At 43.6% G+C, this 20,597-nt stretch overlaps 1 protein-coding gene across 3 annotated transcripts in view; it reads left to right on the top strand.

Moving 5' to 3' along the window:
- The window catches only part of PPP1R12A (protein phosphatase 1 regulatory subunit 12A), a 160,491-nt gene that overhangs the window by 29,200 nt on the left and 110,694 nt on the right, over nt 1-20,597 (top strand). For all 3 annotated transcript variants that reach the window (XM_030214040.1, XM_030214041.1, XM_030214039.1), the window contains exon 2: nt 15,093-15,223. In XM_030214040.1, coding sequence (XP_030069900.1) covers nt 15,093-15,223 — 131 coding nt within the window. The remainder of the gene's footprint in view (nt 1-15,092; nt 15,224-20,597) is intronic.

Below are 20,597 nucleotides of genomic sequence, written 5' to 3'. Positions count from 1 at the left end.
CGACTACTACCTGAACCCGGATATTCTCTGCCTGTGGCCAGACCTGACTATTGCCGAAACCCAGACATTCCCTGCCTGTCTGCCTTGATTTGCCTAGGTGCCTGGGGGCACTTCTGTATCCTGATTCCTGTTCCTGCTTCCTAGTTCCAGTTACGGTTTTCCTGTAAGCCCTGCCGGCTGCCTGAACCTGAGGGCTCAATCCTCGGGGAACGGTGGCTAAGCATAGGTGAAGCCTAGGTCCCGTGTGTTCCAGTCCAGTGGGCTCCACTCCAGTGTGCACCCGTCCGTTGTGTTCCAGTCCTGTGTATTCCAGTGCAGAACTCCAGTCCGGGGTTCCAGTCCAGCCTTGCCTCGTCTCTGCTTTGAAGGTGACCTTGCCTGCCACTGCCGCGCCACGGTAGTGGTCCAAGGGCTCACAAACCCAGTGCTTCCAGGGAAGAAGCCTGACAGTGAGGGTGTCAAGGATGTTTGAGAGCTGGTGTTCTGAGCACAGACTTTTACCCTTCTCTGCTCAGATCACGCACATCCTGGTGTGTTTTTTTTTTTTTTTTTTGCAGGTCTTCAGAAATAATTGGCGTTGGGTTCTCTAAAAGTTCAGGTTGTGGTTTTGGTCTGCTTCAGGGGCTGACTACAGAAGATGTGTTTTGTGGCTTACCCAGATACGGTTGGATTCTTATGGGGAGTGGGCTGGTTGTGGCCCCTTGTACACCGTGTCCAGAGTGGAACCTTAATTTAGTCCTTGGGGCTCTTCAGAAGCCTCCTTTTGAGCCACTCCAGAAGGCCTCCTTGAAAGACCTTGCGCTAAAGGCAGCGTCTTTTGTGGCTCTTGCATTGGCACTTAGATTTCAGAGCTTAGGGCTCTTGTCGGGATCCCTTTCTTTGTTTTTCAGAGGCGGTGTCCTCCCTGCGCATTATTCTTTCTTTCATTTGTAAGTGGTAATGACATTTCATCTCAACCAATCTATGGAGCTTCCATCCTTTCGCAGTGAGGACATACAGTCTCTGTATTCTTCCTTGAATGGGCATAGCGTCCTCATTAGATATCTGGAAGTCACAAATGAGCTTTGCAAATTGGACTGGTTTGTGGTTTTTGGTAAACAGAGGCTTGACCTAATGGCTTCCAAGCCCTTAATTGCTAAATGGCTGAAGGAGTCTTATTGCGTCAGCTTATTTGTTAGGAAGCAGTCTCCTCAGGCCTTGTGAGCTCATTCTATGAGGCATACAGCAATGTCCTGGGTGGAGACTGCCTTACTGTCTCCAGCAGATGTTTGCAAGGCAGCTTTGTGTTCAACGCTTCATACCTTTTGCCAAGCACTACAGCGTTGATGTTGTGACACACTTGGTAGCCAGTTTTGGGGCTTTGGTCCTCAGGACGGCAGTGCCAGGATCCCACCCACTCTATCGATTTGCTTTTGAACATCCCATAGGTTCTTGAATAGTGGGAAGCTACATAATGGAAAGAAAAATTAGGTCTTACCTGATACTTTTCTTTCCATTAGTCCTTCCCACTATCCCAGAAACCTGCCCGAGGTTTCTGAGATGTTTAGTTGGTGCGTAGTAATGGTTCAAATAACGACTGTCACTTTTCATGGTGCTTCCTGCATATCTGTTGTTCTCTACAAGTTGTCCAGAGATGAGGTCCACATGTTTGCACATCTGGTTAGTTTTAGGTTAGCAAGTTGTTTAAGCTAGTTGTGCTTGTTCTGAGTTTCCTTCTTACTGCTTGTCTGAGTAAATAGTGTGGAACTGAACTGGATGCCAAGAGAGATGTCTTGGCTCAGTTTTCAGTTCTCTATCTCCACCTGCTGGTTGATAGACACAACTATCCCACAGGTTCTGGAATAGTAGGAAGGACTAATGGAAAGAAAATGATTAGGTAAGACCTAATTTCTCCTTATGTTCAGTTTGCACTTCTTGGTTGACTTCATATCAGCTTAGTAGTTTGCCCTTGAACTGTTTCTTTGGAGCTATAGCCCCTCGGATCTGGGCAAAATACTCAACATAGGGTCTCACCAATGTTTTGTACAAAACCATTCACAACAAGGGTAGGCTCTTTTTATTGTGAAGTTGAGCACCATTCAAAATATTTAGGAGCCAAAGGGAGAAAATTAGATGACTTATTTTGGCATTCTTCCTTTCCTCTCACTCATCTACAGTGTAAGAGGAACTTCTGGTCCTGGGTCTGATTATAGTGGTGGAGCTTCTATGACCTCAACAGCATTTGCCAGGTATGGGACTTCAGAAGTCTGGGTTACCTGGTGGCCAGTCTTTTGTCGACTGTGACTTAGTCTCTCTTAGTGATTTTGTAGCTTGACATTTCCATGCTAAAGTTCTGTGTGAATGCTAAAAATTGAATTTAAACAGTTTAGTAAAGTAGCAGATCAACGTGTAACTAAAATGTTTTTTTTCCCCCTGTATATTATGTACTAGAAATATGATAGCGTTATTTGCAGGACCTTGATAAAGAATTCACAAAGCTCTGTCTTATCAAACACTGATTAGTCTAGTCTAGAAATGTTATCAGTTGAGTACTTAAGGAATTGTTGGCGTAGGTGGTTGGGTGGGGGGGGGGGGGGGGGCTGGGAGTGGTACGTGTCAGGCTAATATTCTTCATTTTCAGAAATTTTGCATGCATGGCTGCCTAATTTTTCTTACACCAGAGTGTTCTGACATTTGAACTGGATATATATCTGTTCCATGGGAACTGTAAATTAATTTGGTTTTAATTGCAGCATGCCTCCCTTAAAATTGAGGAAGTATTTTTTCTGTGTTTTCTTTTGGAAGGGCTTATCAATAATGAGTTAAAAATCTAGCTGCACCTTCTTACCATAGACGATAAAGCTATTCTCTCTCAGCCTATTATTTTCGATTCTCTTTCCTAGGGTATGCCAGTTAGGCAAACAATGATAAGAGAGCATTTTTGAGCTATCCAGATTCTTGCCATCTACAGCACAATAAACTGACCAAATTTGGTCAAATATTTTAAGCTGGCTGGTCATGTGTCTGTTAATGTGCAGCATGTGTAAGCTCTTGATTCTCTTAGCAACAATATTTTTATGGGTATGTGTTGCCAGTTTTTTTTTTTTTTTTTACATATACTTTAAAAATGTACAGTAGAATTGTTCTCTGAACATCTTGTGCTGCAAGCTAGAAGTTGCTCAGTACAAATTCATGCATCTCCCTCCCCCCCTCCCCCATACTGTCTGTGCAGTTGTTGAAGCTTTTCCTGTAAGTCTAAAACCCATTCCTCTACATAATAGAAATAGACTAGTGTAACTTATTTCCTTTTACTACCGGGTTATACAGCCATCCACCTGGACAGGACTAAAGCCCAGATGCACAAAACTTAACGAACCAGCAATGTGGTTTTTACGCTGGTTCTAGCTGGTGTAGTGAGCGTGTAGTTCAAGCACAAAAGGGTTCTGTAAACTCTTTTTCCTGTCACGGTAGCAGCTAACGAAAATTGTATGCAAAGTTATTATAGTGAGCTTAATTACTAGTCAAATGTGCATTCTGAGTCATGCACAGCTGTTTTCCTAGCGATACACAGAAAGGACTGCCTATCTTAATGGTGAAATCTTTACGGGTGGTCAGGAGCTGCCGGTACCAGGGGCGTAGCTATGGGGGGCATGGGGGCCTGGCCCCTGCAAATTATGTCTGGGCCCCTGGTTTGGCTGGCGAGTGTCCCCCAACTCCCGCCAGCCGAAGCCTTCTTCAGCGCCGTCTCCGGCGCGGCCGCGTTCCTGCCCTGCTCTTCTTTCTCCTCCTGTCCTATGCATGCTGACGCTCCTTTACATGAAACTGAGAAGGAGTGTCAACGTGCACAGGACAGGAGGAGCGAGAAGAGCAGGGCAGGAATGCGGCTGTGCCGGAGACTGCTCTGAAGGAAGGCTTTGGCTGGCGGGGGTTGGGGACCCCGTCAGCAAAGGTATTTGTGGGGGGGGTGCAAGATGGCATGAGGCGGTGGCAGCACTGGGGGGGGGGGGTAGGTGAGGCAAAGCAAGGTGTGGTGGGTGGGGGGGGGGGGTGACGGCGGGGCGGCACTCAAAATGTGCCCCCAACCTCGGGCTCTGGTCCCCTCCTACCATAAGGTCTGGCTACGCCCCTGGCCGGTACTGCTGTTTCCTTCCTATTGCTGCTGAAATAGCAGCTGCTGGTTGGCTGAGGAGAGCTGTGGCATCTCTAGAGCCCCCCCCCCACTCACCGAGCTGAAGTCTAAGCATATTCTATAACGACGCTCGTAACTTAATTGGCTTAACAAGCTAATCAGCATTGATAACAGCACCTAACATTAATGAGCACATTGGCTGTAATTAGAATTTACGTGCACAACTCGCTAAGCGTATTCTGTAATGAACTAAATTCTAAGGTGTGCAGTTCAAAAGGGGTGTGGCTATGTGAGGAGAAATGTGCGTGAGCATTCCAAAATTTACTCACATAGTTATAGAATATGGCCCAGTGCGTGTAAATCTGTGTGCATGGATTTACACCATGGTTTCATTGGTGTTAATGGAGGGGTGTGTTGTTTTAAGCACTGGGGATATCAACTAAGCGTATTCTATATACTGTGTCTAAATCTAGGTGCTGTTTATAGAATACGCTTTGCCGGAAATGTTTACTGCGTGGATTTTTTTAGGCGCCTTATATGTTAAGGATGGTAAAAAGACACAGGATAAAAGTTCTGCAGGAAACAAAATGCAATGTGGACTACCTTTGTAGAAATTCCACTTGTAAAAAGGAGGAGTATACTGGTAGGGTTATACTTCTGTCAACTTGGACAGGATGAAATGACAGTGATATGATAAAAAATAATTAGGAAGGGTAACAAATATGGCAAAAACCATGATGGTAGATTTTACTTACAAAAGAAAATGGAGTGACCTAGTGGTTAGGGTGGTGGACTTTGGTCCTGAGGAACTGAGTTCGATTCCCAGCTCCTTGTGACTCTGGGCAAGTCACTTAACGCTTGGAATGCCCTCCCGCGGGAGGTGGTGGAGATGAAAACAGGGAAAGCACAGGGTACAAATGTAACAAAAAAAAAAAAACATGCGTGGGATAGGCATAAAGGAATCCTGTGCAGAAGGAATGGATCCACAGAAGCTTAGCTGAAATTGGGTGGCGCTGGGAAGAGGGGTTGGTAGTTGAGAGGCTAGGATAGGGGAGGGCAGACTTATACGGGGTCTGTGCCAGAGCCGGTGATGGGAGGCGGGACTGGTAGTTGGGAGGCGGGAAATACTGCTGGACAGACTTATACGGTCTGTGCCCTGAAAAAGACAGGTACAAATCAAGGTAAGGTATACACATATGAGTTTATCGTGGGCAGACTAGATGGACCGTGCAGGTCTTTTTCTGCCGTTATCTACTATGTTACTTAACCCTCCATTGCCCCATGTAAGCCGCATTGAGCCTGCCATGAATGGGAAGGTGCGGGGTACAAATGTAACAAAAATAAAATGTTACTTAACCCTCCATTGCCCCATGTAAGCCGCATTGAGCCTGCCATGAGTGGGAAAGCGCAGGGTACAAATGTAACAAAAATAAAATAGATACTATTGGAGATTCTACATGGACTGTTGCTATTCCACTAGCAACATTCCATGTAGAAGGCTGTGCAGGCTTCTGTTTCTGTGAGTCTGACATCTGCACGTACGTGCAGGACGTCGGACTCACAGAAGCAGAAGCCTGCGCGGCCACATTGGTGATCTGCAAGGGCCGACTTCTACATTAAATGTTGCTAGTGGAATAGCAACAGTCCATGTAGAATCTCCAATAGTACCCTTGTCCCTGAGGAAAGTGATTGAAACCCCGCGGAGTCGGGCAGTTCCAGGGGAAGGCAACTGATAAATTTTTCAGCAAGGCAAGACAGTTCTGCCTGGGAGGCAAGAACTTAAAAGATAAGTGCACAGTTTTCACCTAGTATATACCATTTTAAAAGTAACAAGTGATTTTATAGCACTGTGGTGATTGGGACGCATAAAAAAATGAGCATATGTTGCTCTCCCAAAAAATTGTTAGAGTTACCTAATGAAAGAAGTGCTATGCCACTTTTTAGCAGCATTATTGACTGCAGTTATAGTGGTTTATATCTGAGGGTACTCTATACACATAAATTATATATTTGCCACATTATACTGGTGTGAACTGTTTTGCTAGCACTTTCTTGAAGTTGGTGGCTAAGAGTCCTGGTTTGTGTACACAAGCTAGTGGAATAGCAACATTCCATGTAGAATCTCAAATAGTAGCAACAGTGGAGGAGTGGCCTAATGGTTAGGGTGGTGGACTTTGGTCCTGAGGAACTGAGTTGGATTCCCACTTCAGGCACAGGCAGCTCCTTGTGACTCTGGGCAAGTCACTTAACCCTCCATTGCCCCATGTAAGCCGCATTGAGCCTGCCATGAGTGGGAAAGCGCGGGTACAAATGTAACAAAAAAAAAAGTGTGGGTTTTGTAGAGACTGCCAAAATTATATTATTATAAACTCAAAAATATATACTCATTCAATACAATGGAGAAAAAGACCTCTGTAAAAAATGCCACTTCTCTGACTACTGGGAAGGCATATGTAATCGATGGGGTATTTTACTAAGCTGCAGTAGCACTTCTAGTTCGCGCTAAATGCTAGAGATGCCCATACCTCAGCTTAGTAAAAGACGCCTCATATGTAGAAAGAAAAGTCCAACATAGAATCTAGAAAAAAAATGCAAACAGTACTCTCCAAACTTACAATCTGGTAGATAGATGCCAGGAAATTTTTTTTTAACCAGTGTTATTCAAAAATCCAAATTCTGTAAGTAAAAAAAAAAAAAAAAAAAACTAATCTGAGTGATGTGGATTCATAGGGGCCCCTGTTTCGCTGACTAGTTCCCCTAATTTAGCTAATGTATAATCCAAGATGGCTTTGGAAGATGATGTAGATGCCGGTGAATTCAAAGCAACAGAATTAGAAAAGGTACGGAGAAGGGTGACGAAAATGGTAAAGGTGATAAAGGAAAGTCTAAAGAGACTAGAGCTCTTCAGCTTAGAGAAAAGATGGCTGAGGGAAGATATGATGGAGGTCTATGAAATAATGAGTAGAGTGGAATGGGTAGAAGTGAATCGCTTGTTTACTCTTTCCAAAAATACTAGGGCTAGGGGGGCATACAATGAAGCTACTGAATTGTAAATTTAAAACAAACTGGAGAAAATTTATCTTCAGCATTTAATTAAACTGTAGAATTTGTTTCCAGAGAATTTGGTAAAAGCAGTTAGCTTAGCAGGATCTAAAAAAGGTTTGGCTAATATCCTAAAAGAAAAGTCCACAAGTCATTATTAAGATGGACTTGGGGAAAATCCATGGTTTATTTCTAGGATAAGCAGCATAAAGTGTTTTGGGATCTTGCCAGGTACTTGTAACCTGAATTGGCCACTGTTGTAAATAGGATGCTGGGCTTTATGGACCTTTGGTCTGTCCCAGTATGGCAACACTTACGTAACCAATTTCTTACACCCAAAGGTTTGAGTAACCAATGAGAGTTCAGAAAAAAAAAAAAAACCTTTGCATTTTTTAAATTAATCTCTTCTCTCTTGTTCTGTAGTAAATTATCTTTGAGGGTTACCTCTCTGTAAAGTAGAATATATCTGATTTTAATAACCAGAGTGTATTCATATTTATAATTTATTTATGGCTGAGTCTCTACAAACCAATACCTGGAACAGTGACAAATTTCATTTGGTTATAATTGGTCTCTGCTCTTTGATTCTCCTAGATATACAGTAGGTTTCAGTTAACCTAAATTTTGCTTGGCTAAATATCTCTTTGGGACATGAAAGGGAAGTAAAGTTTCTAGATGCCATAAATGACTAACCTCCGATCAGATCTGGACCAACACCTCCATGGTTAGTGCATTGGCCTGAGAAGCTGAGGATCTGGATTCAATTTCTAGTAAAGTAATCCAAACAAAAAAAGAAAAAAAAGGAGGAAGGTGGAATTCTGTCAACTCCAACTCAATCACCAATTTCCACTCCAACTAACAAATACAATTTGTTATTGTTAGTTCAAGTGGAAATTGGTGAATTTAGTTGGATCTGGGTTCAATTCCCCCTGCAGCTCCTTCTGACTCTGGGAAAGTTACTTAACCCTCCATTGTCCCGGGTACAAAAACAGATTGTGAGTTCAATAGGGACCGAGAAAATACTTGCGTATAATGTATACTCTTTTGGTTGTACCACTGGGAGGCAGTATTTCAAATCCTTGACTGACCCTCACTAGTAAGAAGTATTTGCCTCAAGGAGTAATGGGTGGAGAGGGTGCTGCTAGGCAAGAGTGATCACAACATGGGGGGGGGGGGGAAAGTCCTACTGCTATAGCATCTAATTTTAAAAAGGGAGACTTCATGAAATGAGGAAATTTGTTAAAAAATAAAAGGAGCCCAAACAAAAAGGGAGGATCACAAAGCTTCCACAGAAATCAAAGGGACGAAAATAAAGGATAGAAGAGAAGTATTCCAAGGATATCAGAGAAAGGAAGTCCAAAGCTTCTAAAAATTCTTTATTCTCCAACAGTATACCAAATGCATGAACAGTCTTGACCCGCGAAATGCATTAACGATCCTGACCATACATGGGCCGTGTTTCAACATAGTCTTCCTCAGGGGTCTGTCACTGACGCATAAGGGGAACAATGAAGAGAATTGCTGAACCCCCCCCCCCCCCCCCCCCCCAAAAAAAAAAAAAAAGTCAGTGGAATCTGGTAAGACTGCTATTTTGAAGGACCAGTAGTGTCTTTGCTTGTGTCCATATCCCCTGATGAAACCATAATGGTGAAACCCGTATCCGAGTTGGGAAATTGAAACACCGTTACTACTCGCACTGGAGTAAAAGATTAATTTAGAGATCAGAAGGCTTCATGTATTGCTGAATTTACAGTTCCAGGAAAGATGACTGACAATCCTGTAGATTAAGTGGTATTTTTTTTTTCAATTCATAAGATTGAATATCTGAAGCAGTACATTGAGGAACTTTGGATTTGGACGTGTGCGATGTTAGATAAGTGACCATCTCTTTATTTGGTGAAGATCATGACTGTTTTCTGAACATGTTCACATTTATATAATGCTGAGAGGTAAGGAAAGGGAGTGAGGTGTGCCCATTTCTTCTGCTGACAGAAAAAAAAATGCAAAACGATCTTCAGTTAGATAAGAGACAGGCTTTCTTATGATACACCATTTTGGATCAGACTAAAGGTCCAGCAGCATTCTGTTAACATGCTACCCAACTCATAAGTCCCTATCACATACCCTCAAGCCCAAATATATTGAAACTTCCTTAAGTGAGGCATACGTCCCTTTTATCAGTTATGACACCTTTCTTTCGCTTTACCTTTTTTTCAGGTTTCTTTACAGGCAGGATATGAGTATGACTAAACTTTTAAGGCACACACACTCGCTCTCTCTCTCTCTCACTCTGTGAAATATCCTAGAGCAAACCTCATGCAAATCTGAATCTTTGATTCTCATGCTACACTTAGTCACCAGTTCTGTTGTATTTTTAATTTCTATACGAGTACCAGTCAGTTTCATGAAAACTATGACAGGTTTTAATGTCTCCCAATCCAGGAGAGTGCTTTATTCCTCCTGCAGAATGTGTGTGTTTTTTGTTCAACCCAGTCCTTTCCTGTGCTATTCCCAGATCAAGGATTCTCCTTGCCCCCTCCACCAGGCTCAAAATCCCCATTTCCTACAATAGGTAAGCATCTAGAACAAGTGGACTTTAGCCCAGATTGGTTCCTTTGTACCCCTAGGCCCGCCTCAGAAGTTTGATTAAAAGGTAGTGCGTCGACTCGGCAGACAAAGCATCTGCCTTCACATATAACATCTATATAAATAATTCTCACCTGCAGCAATCTGAAGCTCACTCTGTGGGAGGGAAACACTGAAGGCTAGGCTGTCAGCAACACTCACTCTCACTCACGCACCACTCACTGTCACTCATAGACCCGCCCTCGGCCACGCCCCTTCCGGACATAATTCGCAACCCCAACGTTCTAAATGAAGCCTCCAACTGGAAGTTGAGGCGTCGAGACCACTTTTTGCCCATTACTGTGTGCCCCGCCCTCGCGTCACAACGTGATGACGAAGAGGGCAGAGCACTCCAGCAAACCAGGAAACGCGATCGACGAGGCCGGAGCACTCCAGCAAATGAGCAAACGCGATCGATGACGGCAGAGCACTGACGAGGCCGCAGCCATCCAGGAAAGCAGGCAACGCGATCCACGGAGCTGGTCCGCCCTCGCGTCACAACGTCATGACGGCGAGGGCGGAGCACTCCAGGAAACGCGATCGACTGATCGCTTCTCAACTGCCAGGCACCCAGCTGTCACGGTTCCCCCCCCCCCTCGCCGCATACAAACGGAACGGGAAACTGCTGGGAGTGCTGCCACAGCACAGCCACTGCACGAAATACTGTGTAAAGCAATATCAAAGTGGCTACACCAGGAAGCTAATGGAGGCTGCAGGGCTTTACTGATCCAAAGAGCCTTGACGCTACAACACCTGATCTACACAGTACAGCACAAAAACGATGCAACTCCACCCCCTCTAACAGCTGCATAAGGAAGATGAATGCCAAAGTGGCCCCTTGCACAGGCATCAACAGCTGCAGAGCCACCAGGTTCAAAACTTGCGCTTTTACCATGCTGGGATTTACAGGCTGACCACATTTCACTTTTGCTTTCCCAGCTGCCCTGCAAACCATATTTGCTCTTCACACCACAGCAGGGGCTGCTGACACCACAGAGGGAGAGGAAGGTATCTGTCACACACACACACACACACACTCACTGTCCCTCTGTGTGTCTCTCTTTCTCTCTCACACAGTGTATCTGTGTGAAACACAGTGTCTCTCTCACACACTCGCGCCCACACACTCACTCTCTGTCACACACACACACACTCACACATTCACTCTCTCTCTCTCACACACACTATCACACACACTCTCTCAAACATACACACTCCGAGGTAAACCTTGGTAGTGCCCGTTTCATTTCTCTCAGAAACGGGCCCTATTTACTAGTATAAGATAAATGGTATGGGGTCCTGATTTTCTGTTCCAATGCCACATCACAGAATTCTAATGTACCCAGTATAGGTCCTGAGTCTGATGCAAGAGATGAACTACATTCTAGACTCTAATATTGGGAAGTCCCCATCCATCCTTTGCTGCAGCAAACTAAGACACATTCTTACTGTCATCATGCAGAAACTTTGAGAGACCTGTTAACAGATTTTCAAGTCTGCATCTTTAAAATCAATGGTAACATTTGTAGTGAATAAAGCTGCTTAGGCAGCAATATGGTTTTGTTCAATTGAATTTGACCACTCAAAAGGGTAGATGCTGCTGATTTTCCCATCATACAATGCATGGTGTGTAGAAGGAGAGACGGTTCAAAGCACACAACCTATTCAGTTGGCAAGGGATCATCAACTCAGATTCTTGAAGGCTTCCCCTGCCCGACATAACAGGAACTCCCTAACCCAACAGCCTGCTATCCCCTCTTTAAGGCCCAGGGCAGACCTTCCAAAACTTACCTTCAAACTTGATATTTCCGCAAATTCTTCAAGATTGCCCAGGACTTGACTCTTGAGGTTTAATCAGCATCACTGAAAAGGAGCCTGTTTGAGCTTGCAGGTGCCCATCTCCATCCCACGCACCCATCTATCTTGAAGTATTTTCTGGGTGAATCGTTTAGTGCATAAAATAAAATGACAGACACAAGGCATCCCTGCCAAGTGCCTGAGTGCTTTGAGATCAGTCAGGGCAAGATGCCATTCACTGAAATCTGAGTCCTGGGATTCCTATAAAGAACTTTCATCCACTCCAGAAAGGGGTCCAAGAAGCCAAATTGTGTTGTATACCATAAATAATCCCATGAGGCAATGTCATACTCTCTCAAGATCAAATCTGACTAGGAACATTTCTGCATTTCTTTTATGCACTGCAGTCTTGACAGCCGGCAATCTTTGTATACTAGCTGTAACATTTCTGTCTTTCATGAACCACACCTAATGGTCACTCACCTATTTAGGCACAATACTTGCTAACCAGCTGGCTAATTCTTTGGCATAAAAGTTTACTTCAAAATTGAGGAGCAAAATGGGTCAATAAGAACCAGTCTGCGTAGGATCTTTTTCTTCTATCAGGTCTCTATTTGAAGACGCAAAGAAACGCCCACACGGGGATGCCTGTGTACAGAAAATGTGTGCTATACCTAGGGGTTCATTATACTAAGGAACGGTAATAAGTGGCTTTTGAAAAACATTTTATTTAAATTCTTCTTCTAATCTGGGAACCATGGTGCAAGTCAAGCTTGGGCTGACATCCTGCTCCACTTGTGAAGGAAACATCGGCAACGATGCACAGAAGCTCATCTGCTTGGACATCACTTGCTAGTAGACTGTCCCCAGGATCCAGGAGACACATCTGTATCAGGTCATGGAGCTCTATGAAGTGGAGGAAAGGCTTTTAAAAGATTAAGAAAGCCTTTGGTACAGAAGTTGAAAGGCTCTGCACTGTCTAGTAGATCCTACTCTTGATGTTGCCTCCATCCTCTCATGCAGTGACCATAAGAACCCAACCACAGAAATGGGGAACAGTTAAGATTCCTCTATACAGTTATATGGTTCCAAGCAGGACCAATAACACAAAGCATATTGTTATAAAGGCAACCTCAATGTACCACCACCTAAGTTCAGATAGCCACATCAGTGATACTATGACTCCATGCATAATTTATGCAAATGAAGTCCCATTGCTATGACTCTGGCACAAGGAAGTTCTCGGTCATCTTTAACACCTTGTTTCTCTCACATCTCTTTACAGCATAGTTTGCTGTGCCGCAGATAACTCAACACAGATTCTTCTAGGTTAACCAGATGTGTAGACAAAATGGAAGTGGTACTGTGGAGCCAGGGAAGGAAGGGGTAGGCAGGCAGGCTGGCCAGTCAGGGGCAAGAGCTGCAGGAGAAGTGAGGCTGGATTAGGGACTACAGTGACTGTTCTCTGCTTCAGCCTCACCCTACTCCCCTCCTTTTCCCCAGAAGGCAGCCTGGAAGGGAGGAGCTTTAGCAGAACACCGTTACTTTGAGATTTTAGAAGTAATTTGTTTATTTAAATAGATTTTGCTCACACCTTTTTCAGTAGTAGCTCAAGGTGAGTTACATTCAGGTACACTGGATATTTCTCTGTTCCAGGAGGGCTCACATTTTAAGCTTGTACCTGAGGTAATGGAGGGTTATGTGGCTTTCCCAACATCACAAGGAACAGCAGTGGGATTTGAACCAGCCCCCTCTGGATTGCAAGAAAGGTGTTCTAACCACTATGCCACTCCTAGTGGTTAGAGCACCTTGACTCCAATACGTATTACAGTGGCAGATGGTTCTCCTTCAGTTTCCTTGCCTCTGCCAGAACAATCACATACTTTTCTGGAGAAAAGGTCATGATTTATGAAAGGTTGTTGGAAAAGCCATCCCAGCCTGCTCCTCCAACTATCGCAGTTCACTGGGATTACACCAGTGCAGAATGGGTCACAATCTCTACATGATTAATTTTTGTTCTAATCATATTGGATTCAGAATCGCAGGAGGGTCATTGTTTGCTACATCCTTCTCTCTGCACAGTTCTAACCTGTTCTAGGAAACTTCATCAGACCTTGTTCACAAGCAGGTGATCCATCCTTTGAAGGAGACCACCTAATCCATCACCTCCATATTAGAACATTTCCTATCCTACTGCATCCCAGTCTTAATTCCCCTGACACTTACAACACCTAGTTGCTTCTTGGGCCTGGTACCTCCATTTTGGAAGATATTGTTGGCAGCATGGAAGCCTTCTGTGGAAGAGGGTCACCATTTAAAGTGCATGTGATGATATATTGTTCTCCAAGTTCATGAAAGTTTGCCTTTAATATAGAAACCAACAGCTTTCTTTTCTTATGAAATAGCTGATGGAATCCAAGCAAACTTGGACAAATACCATGTTCCAGTCGTCATGATGTGTAGAAATTTCCTTCCGGCACCTGGGATTTTTATACCCTGTCTTTATTCCTGCTGGTGCTGTTGCCATTGCTGGAACAGGACTTCTCTCCTCTGCACCATGTAGCCATCAGTGAGTTTGAGCTGCACATGCAGGAACTCTGGTCTTGGGGTCTCAAGTCTCATGAGTCCAGCTTTGGTAGTTCTGCACCGTGCAGTACAGAAGAGGATGCCCTTGCCCTGGCTGGCATAATGGAGTTTGGGGGTTTACTGGTTTATTTGGGAGCAGTGGCTGAGAGGAGTCACTAGATAGCCTGAGTGACGAGAGCTAGTTTTAGGAGAGATGTGGTTGGCTAGATGAGAGGGGGGGGGGGGGGAATAAGGGGTTAAGGTGGGTTGGGTGACTAGCTGAGTAGGAAGGCTAATTGGAAGCAAAAGAAGATGGTGGGGAGGAGAGGGGTAAGAGGCAGAGATTGATGAGCTAAAGCCACTATTTTATAGAATATCCTCAGTGTAATAGGTAACCCTATTCCTTTTTGAGCGATGGTGTTACATGGTCAAACCTTTGAAGGTATCTCAGTGGCGTAGCCACAGGTGGGCCTTGGCTCACCCAACAGTAGCACATGTTTACCAGTAGCTGTTGGGGATCCCAAGCTCTGCCAGCTGAAGACTTGCCACTGATGGTAACAAAAACACTGCACTCCACGATACTGGCACCCGCGCATGCTCAGTTTTCAGTGCATGCATGTCTGCTGCACACTGCCAAGGTGGAGAGAAGCATTTTCCCGCCAGCTGAGATATTTTTTTGGTGTGTGTGTGTTTAGGTGGGGGAAGAACACTTGGTGCCCACCCACTTCTTGCCTGGGCCCAACCCAAAATCTGCTGTTTAGCTAAGCTCCTGAGGTGTTAAGTCAATTAAGCAGAGACAGTGGAAGGGAGCATTGTAGTAATCTAGTTGTGTGATAACTAATGCATTGAACCAGGATCCTTAATGCTGATTGTTGCAAGCCATGTCATACAGAGCAAATAAAATGTAACTTTAAAAAAAGCACCATTAATTTTTGTAATATATTGCTTTTAACAGGCTTGCATTGATGACAATGTGGATATGGTGAAATTTCTGGTGGAAAATGGAGCCAGTATCAACCAACCTGATAATGAAGGCTGGATACCGCTACACGCAGCTGCTTCTTGTGGATATATTGACATAGCAGAGTAAGAGTTTCTCTCTCTTTCTCATAAAAATGGTGATTTTAATTAATACATACATTTATTTGACAGGAACAAGTAATTTTACATTGCATTTAAAGTAGTAATCATTTGTGAAAGAATTAATACATTTGACTTGTTTTAATATGTGTGTTTGCTGTCCTGCAGTTCATGTATCTTTCCTGAACTGTCATTTTTCTACACATAAGCTTGGGTCCAGAAGCAGAGGCATAGTGGACTTTTTTTTTTTAAATTCTGGCCACCAGAGTAATTGCCTGATTAAATCTCATATTCCTTCCTTTCTAGCTCAGCTGTCTTAGGGCATCTTAGTCTGTGGCATTCTTTGGAACTTGCTATCTTAAATCCAACTGATCAGTCTTGTCACTGATTGAGCTGCTGTCTTTTCCCATGGGCTGTAACCAGGTGGTATGGTATGCTAGTCTCTCTTTATTCTGTGTTTTTCTAAGCCAATCAAAACTGTCAAGTGTAGTTAATGCAAGCCTTTAGTTTTTGTATTTTTTGAGGGTAGGAAAATTTATTAATGGTGGAAGTTCTGATTCTGGAATGCTGCAAACAAGTTGGGGTTTTGGGTATCCACATTAAATGTGTTTTTTGCATGTGCTGCCTCTTTTTGCCCACCTGCATCTCATAATGGCACAACCTAGTAAATGATGGCAGAGATGCATATTTAGCGTGAATATTCAAGTTGTGACACTTACTGGCTGCCTATCGATGGTTTTATTATAGACAAAATAGATGGAACATTGTTGTCTCCTGATAACTTAGAATCATTTTAAAAGACCTAAATATTTAAGGCTTTATTTTTATCTACCGGAGATGGCGAACACCTCTACGGTACATTGTAAGCCACATTGAGCCTGCAAGTAGGTGGGAAAATGTGGGATACAAATGTAACAAATAAGGACATTCCATGTAGAAGGCTGCGCAGGCTTCTGTTTCTGTGAGTCTGATGTCCTGCACAGGCCGACTTCTACATGGAATGTTGCTAGTGGAATAGCAACATTCCATGTAGAATCTCAAATAGTAGCAACAGTGGAGGAGTGGCCTAGTGGTTAGGGTGGTAGACTTTGGTCCTGGGGAACTGAGGAACTGAGTTTGATTCCCAATTCAGGCACAGGCAGCACCTTGTGACTCTGGACAAGTCACTTAACCCTCTATTGCCCCATGTAAGCCGCGTTGAGCCTGCCATGAGTGGGAAAGCGTGGGGTACAAATGTAACAAAAATAATAAGATTTTACCTTATGTAGTTTGTCTCTTTGAAGCACAGGAGCTTTCTGAGAAATTGTCTTAATTGGAAAACACTGTATTTAGTAATGCTAAGGCTTGGTCTTTATTGGTATCTCGCTTAATGCTAATATGAAAGTTTCTAGGCTAGTGAACGAATAGGCATGATGGTAAATTGCTGTCTGTCCTGGTTGAGATGCCAGGGTTCAATCATGGAGTGTAACCTGCAGAGAGTTGCAGGTGTGACTTGGCCTTTTGGGCAAGCTGGATTGACCATGCTGGTCTTTGCCCGCTGTCACTTACTTTGTTAATTTTTAATTCATAAAGTTTTATAACAGTTTATAAGATATAGCTACTACTACTACTTATCACTTCTGTAGCACTACAAGGCATACGCAGCGCTGTACATCATACATTAAAAGACAGTCCCTGCTCAAAGAGCTCACAATCTATATAGGACAGGCAAACAGAACAGCCAAGAGGTAAGGGAATTAAAGAGGTGGGGGTAAAAGGGTACAGGGCAAGTGAGTAGTGGTTAGGAGTCAAAAGCAGCGTTAAAGAGAGGTGGGCTTTTAGCCTGGATTTGAAAACGGCCAAAGACGTTAACTCTCCAACAAAGTCCTCTAGCACAGTACCCCACTCCCAACCCTGTCCAATATGTAGCTGTAAACAACCAGGTTTTATGTTTTCTCCAAAAATGTCACATCAGTAAAATTTCCTGATTTACCAGGCAATTTATTCCATAAAACTGGGCCCACACATGAGAGTATATATTTTTTTGTTGTTGCTGTTTTTGCCCTAAGAATACCCTATCAGTCTCCAGCAGGCTCTGTCCTGATAAAACACATCCTACGCTCTAGTCTACATAAAGTAATACGGCCCATAAAACCACCTGGAGCTAGTCCATTCACAATCTTAAACATCAAAGTAAAAACTGTTAAATTTTATTCTCTGTTCTGTTGGCAGCCAATGCAGTTCTTCTGAGTTATAAATCCCTGTGGTGAAGATTTCTAGGGATAAATCATAAATGTGACCTGCTAAGTGAAAAAGTTCTCAAAAGTGGGGTACGTGACTTTATACCACAAGATAGAGGAATAAATGCATAATCCTTCAAAATTTCATCCTCTGGTATGGACTAATTACATCTTTAAAAAAAATGAGAAACATCTATAATAAAACTCACCGTCAACTTTCTGAAGACAACGTTCTGAAGTCACTCAGTCACTCACTGAAGGGTTCATGGATTCATGGTGGTGAAGCCAGAACACTGACCATGTCTCTCTGCCCCGCCCTCGCATGATGGACCAATCAGAAAAAACACCCTCAACATTCTGAAACACAAAGGACCATCACAACACCGTTCCCAGGCAACACTAGGCAACGTAAGACGGACCAATCAGAGGAAACTACGTGACAATAAGGCATTCCCCAGCAGAATGGCTGATTATCTGTGCAGCACGGAGAGCACAGAACCACCGCTGGAACGAGAGAAGAATATTCCTGCTGTGGGTATGTGCAAAAATAGACCGGGGGAGGGGGGGGGGAATTTTTAAATGCCTAATGCCAGTACTGAAGAGTGCCAGAGGGCCTATAGCACAGACTATATTTGGGATTGCTTGACATGGAGTCAGAGGAGCCGGAAAACAACGTGCCCGTCACCATCTGGGACGTGGGCGAACAGGACAAGCTGCGGCCCAGCTGGAAGGATTACCCGTGACCCAGCCAGCAGCAAACAGCGACCAAGGAAGGGGGAGGAGTAGGGAAACACGCGGAGCGGAGCGTGTTTCCCTACTCCTTCCCTGCCTAGGAATCGCTGGAGACTGGCTGCCAAACTAACGAAACAACCGCACACCAACGCACCACCTCCATCATTTGAAAGGCATCCACTCTTTCTTCAACAGAAATGCAAACTAATAATACAAAACAAACAAAGAATACATGGTTTCTCAGGCGGCTGCAGGTAACTCCCCACCCCTTCCTCTTTTGCCGAAGCGGCCAAGGACGTGCCCAACCATCCCCAGCCTCAGGCAAGCTGTCTCCCACCTCGGGGATTCCCCGAGCACCTGGAAAAAGACGGCGCTGATTCCTGCAGCGCATAAATGTTCCAGCATTCCCCTGCAGCCGGCCTGAAATGGACCAAACATACCGGATCACCCCCGACGCCCCGAGACCGTGCTCTTCTCCCTTCCGCCAACTTAAAACAACCATCCCCGTCCTCAGGCAAGCCGTCACCCACCTCCAGGATGCCCAGAACCCCAGCCCAATGGAAAAAGATGGCGCTGCTTCCAACAGCACATTTCTCTTCCAGCATTCCCCTACAGCAGCCCTGAAACGGCCAAAAAATACCGACAGACAAAGAACGTGCTCCTCAACCTTCCACCCATCTAAAACAACACTGCTGCCTCAGCACAACACAAAAAAAAAACATGGAAAAAAAAAACACTCAACAAAGGCTGACCCCCCCCCCTACAACCACATTTACATTTCACCAACAGAAAGACCCCCCCTCCACAAACCTTGACAGACAAAACCACACACACACAATACAACAGAAACACACCCTCAAAGCCACACACCAATCCAACCCACTTTGCCAGCACAGCACATCCCCCAACCCCCTAAGCAAAAAACAAAACAAAAAAAGACACACATCAACAACCTGCACACACACACACACACACACACACACACACAAAATAACTCTGTGACACATACACACACACACAAAAAAAACCACATGCTAGCGCCCATTTCATTGGTTTCGGAAACGGGCCTTTTTTTACTAGTTTATCAATAAAGTAATTAACCTCGGAAATCACATACCCCGCTTGAGGTACCTGCAGTTTTCAGGCTGTAGAACATGAAAACCAAATTGCATCATCCCATTCTTAGTACTCAGCATTCAAAAAATTAATGCTGCCTCCTAATCATTGTCTCGGGGCTTGGTTTCTGATTCCTTGATGCAAGCATCTATTTTTTTTTTAAAAGATATTTAAAATCAAACTGATGTAGGTAATATATTGGCCCATTTCTTCCTTACTTTGTTAAGGACCTTAGCTAGAAATTTGGGTTTATAATCCGATTTACAGGACAAACATCTTGGGTCCCTTCCAATGTAGGACAGACTATATTGGTATCCAACACAGATTGCCTTGTGATATTCTTTAGATGTTATAAATTGGGCTTGTGCTGATTTTAAGGTATTGAATGCTGATATTTCCAGAAAAATCACTGTATATTAGCTTGGTTAATTCTTGTTGTACAGTTTGAGCCGCTCATGCAAAATGCTTTCAACCAGCCATTATTTTTCCTTATCTTAACAATTTGGGTGACTCAAGGATACACCTTTGTCAGCGATACTATGTAACATTTGTGTGCATCATTTTACCAAGACATACGATTATCAGTACTATGCTTATATGTTTTCTTGGTCATGTTTTTTTGTCATGAAGAAAAACTAGCGTTATCAGTTGAGAATTTTGTTTGATATCCTTGATTGGTTGACCACCAGCTGTTTGTCACTGAATTTAAATAAATAGGTCATTTGGGTAGATTTTATTTTTATTTATTTTAGCTTGGCTTTTCTGTGTAGGGTTTACTGTTTTATTTTGCTCCCATTGAAGCTCAGGTGTATCATTTAAGGTTCTCAATTTTTGAACTTGGGCAAGATCTTTTGTAATTTAAAACAAAATAAAATGTTGTGTGTCTTGAAACCATATCTATGGTTGGATTTCTGGTTGGTCATTCAGACCTTGTCTTTTTGCTTTTGATTATGGCAGTGCTTTATATTTTTGATAGCTGGCTTCTTCAATGCGAGCCGTACAGTCAGTTCAGAATGTGGTAGCTGTTGCTTCTGTTTTCTTCCTTTCTGTCTATATAATTTTTTTCCCAAAATTCATATTGATTATTGGTTGCTCAAGATGTAATCCTATTTCTCTTAGATTGGATCCCTATTGCTGCTTGCATAAAGTGTAAGATTTGGGTTTTAATTTTTAAAGCTTTACATGGGAATGTATTGGCCTAACTGCAATCCTGGGTTTTCTCCCTACCTGATGAATGACGTGTTTCATCCTCTGTGGTTTTTTAATCTGTACTAAAGGTCCTAACTAAATTTGAAACAGATAAAGGAATTACT

Source organism: Microcaecilia unicolor, chromosome 9, assembly GCF_901765095.1.
Source record: "Microcaecilia unicolor chromosome 9, aMicUni1.1, whole genome shotgun sequence".
Classification (NCBI taxonomy): domain Eukaryota; kingdom Metazoa; phylum Chordata; class Amphibia; order Gymnophiona; family Siphonopidae; genus Microcaecilia; species Microcaecilia unicolor.
Note: the sequence above shows the minus strand (reverse complement) of the source record. Positions and strands in the feature narration are given on the sequence as shown.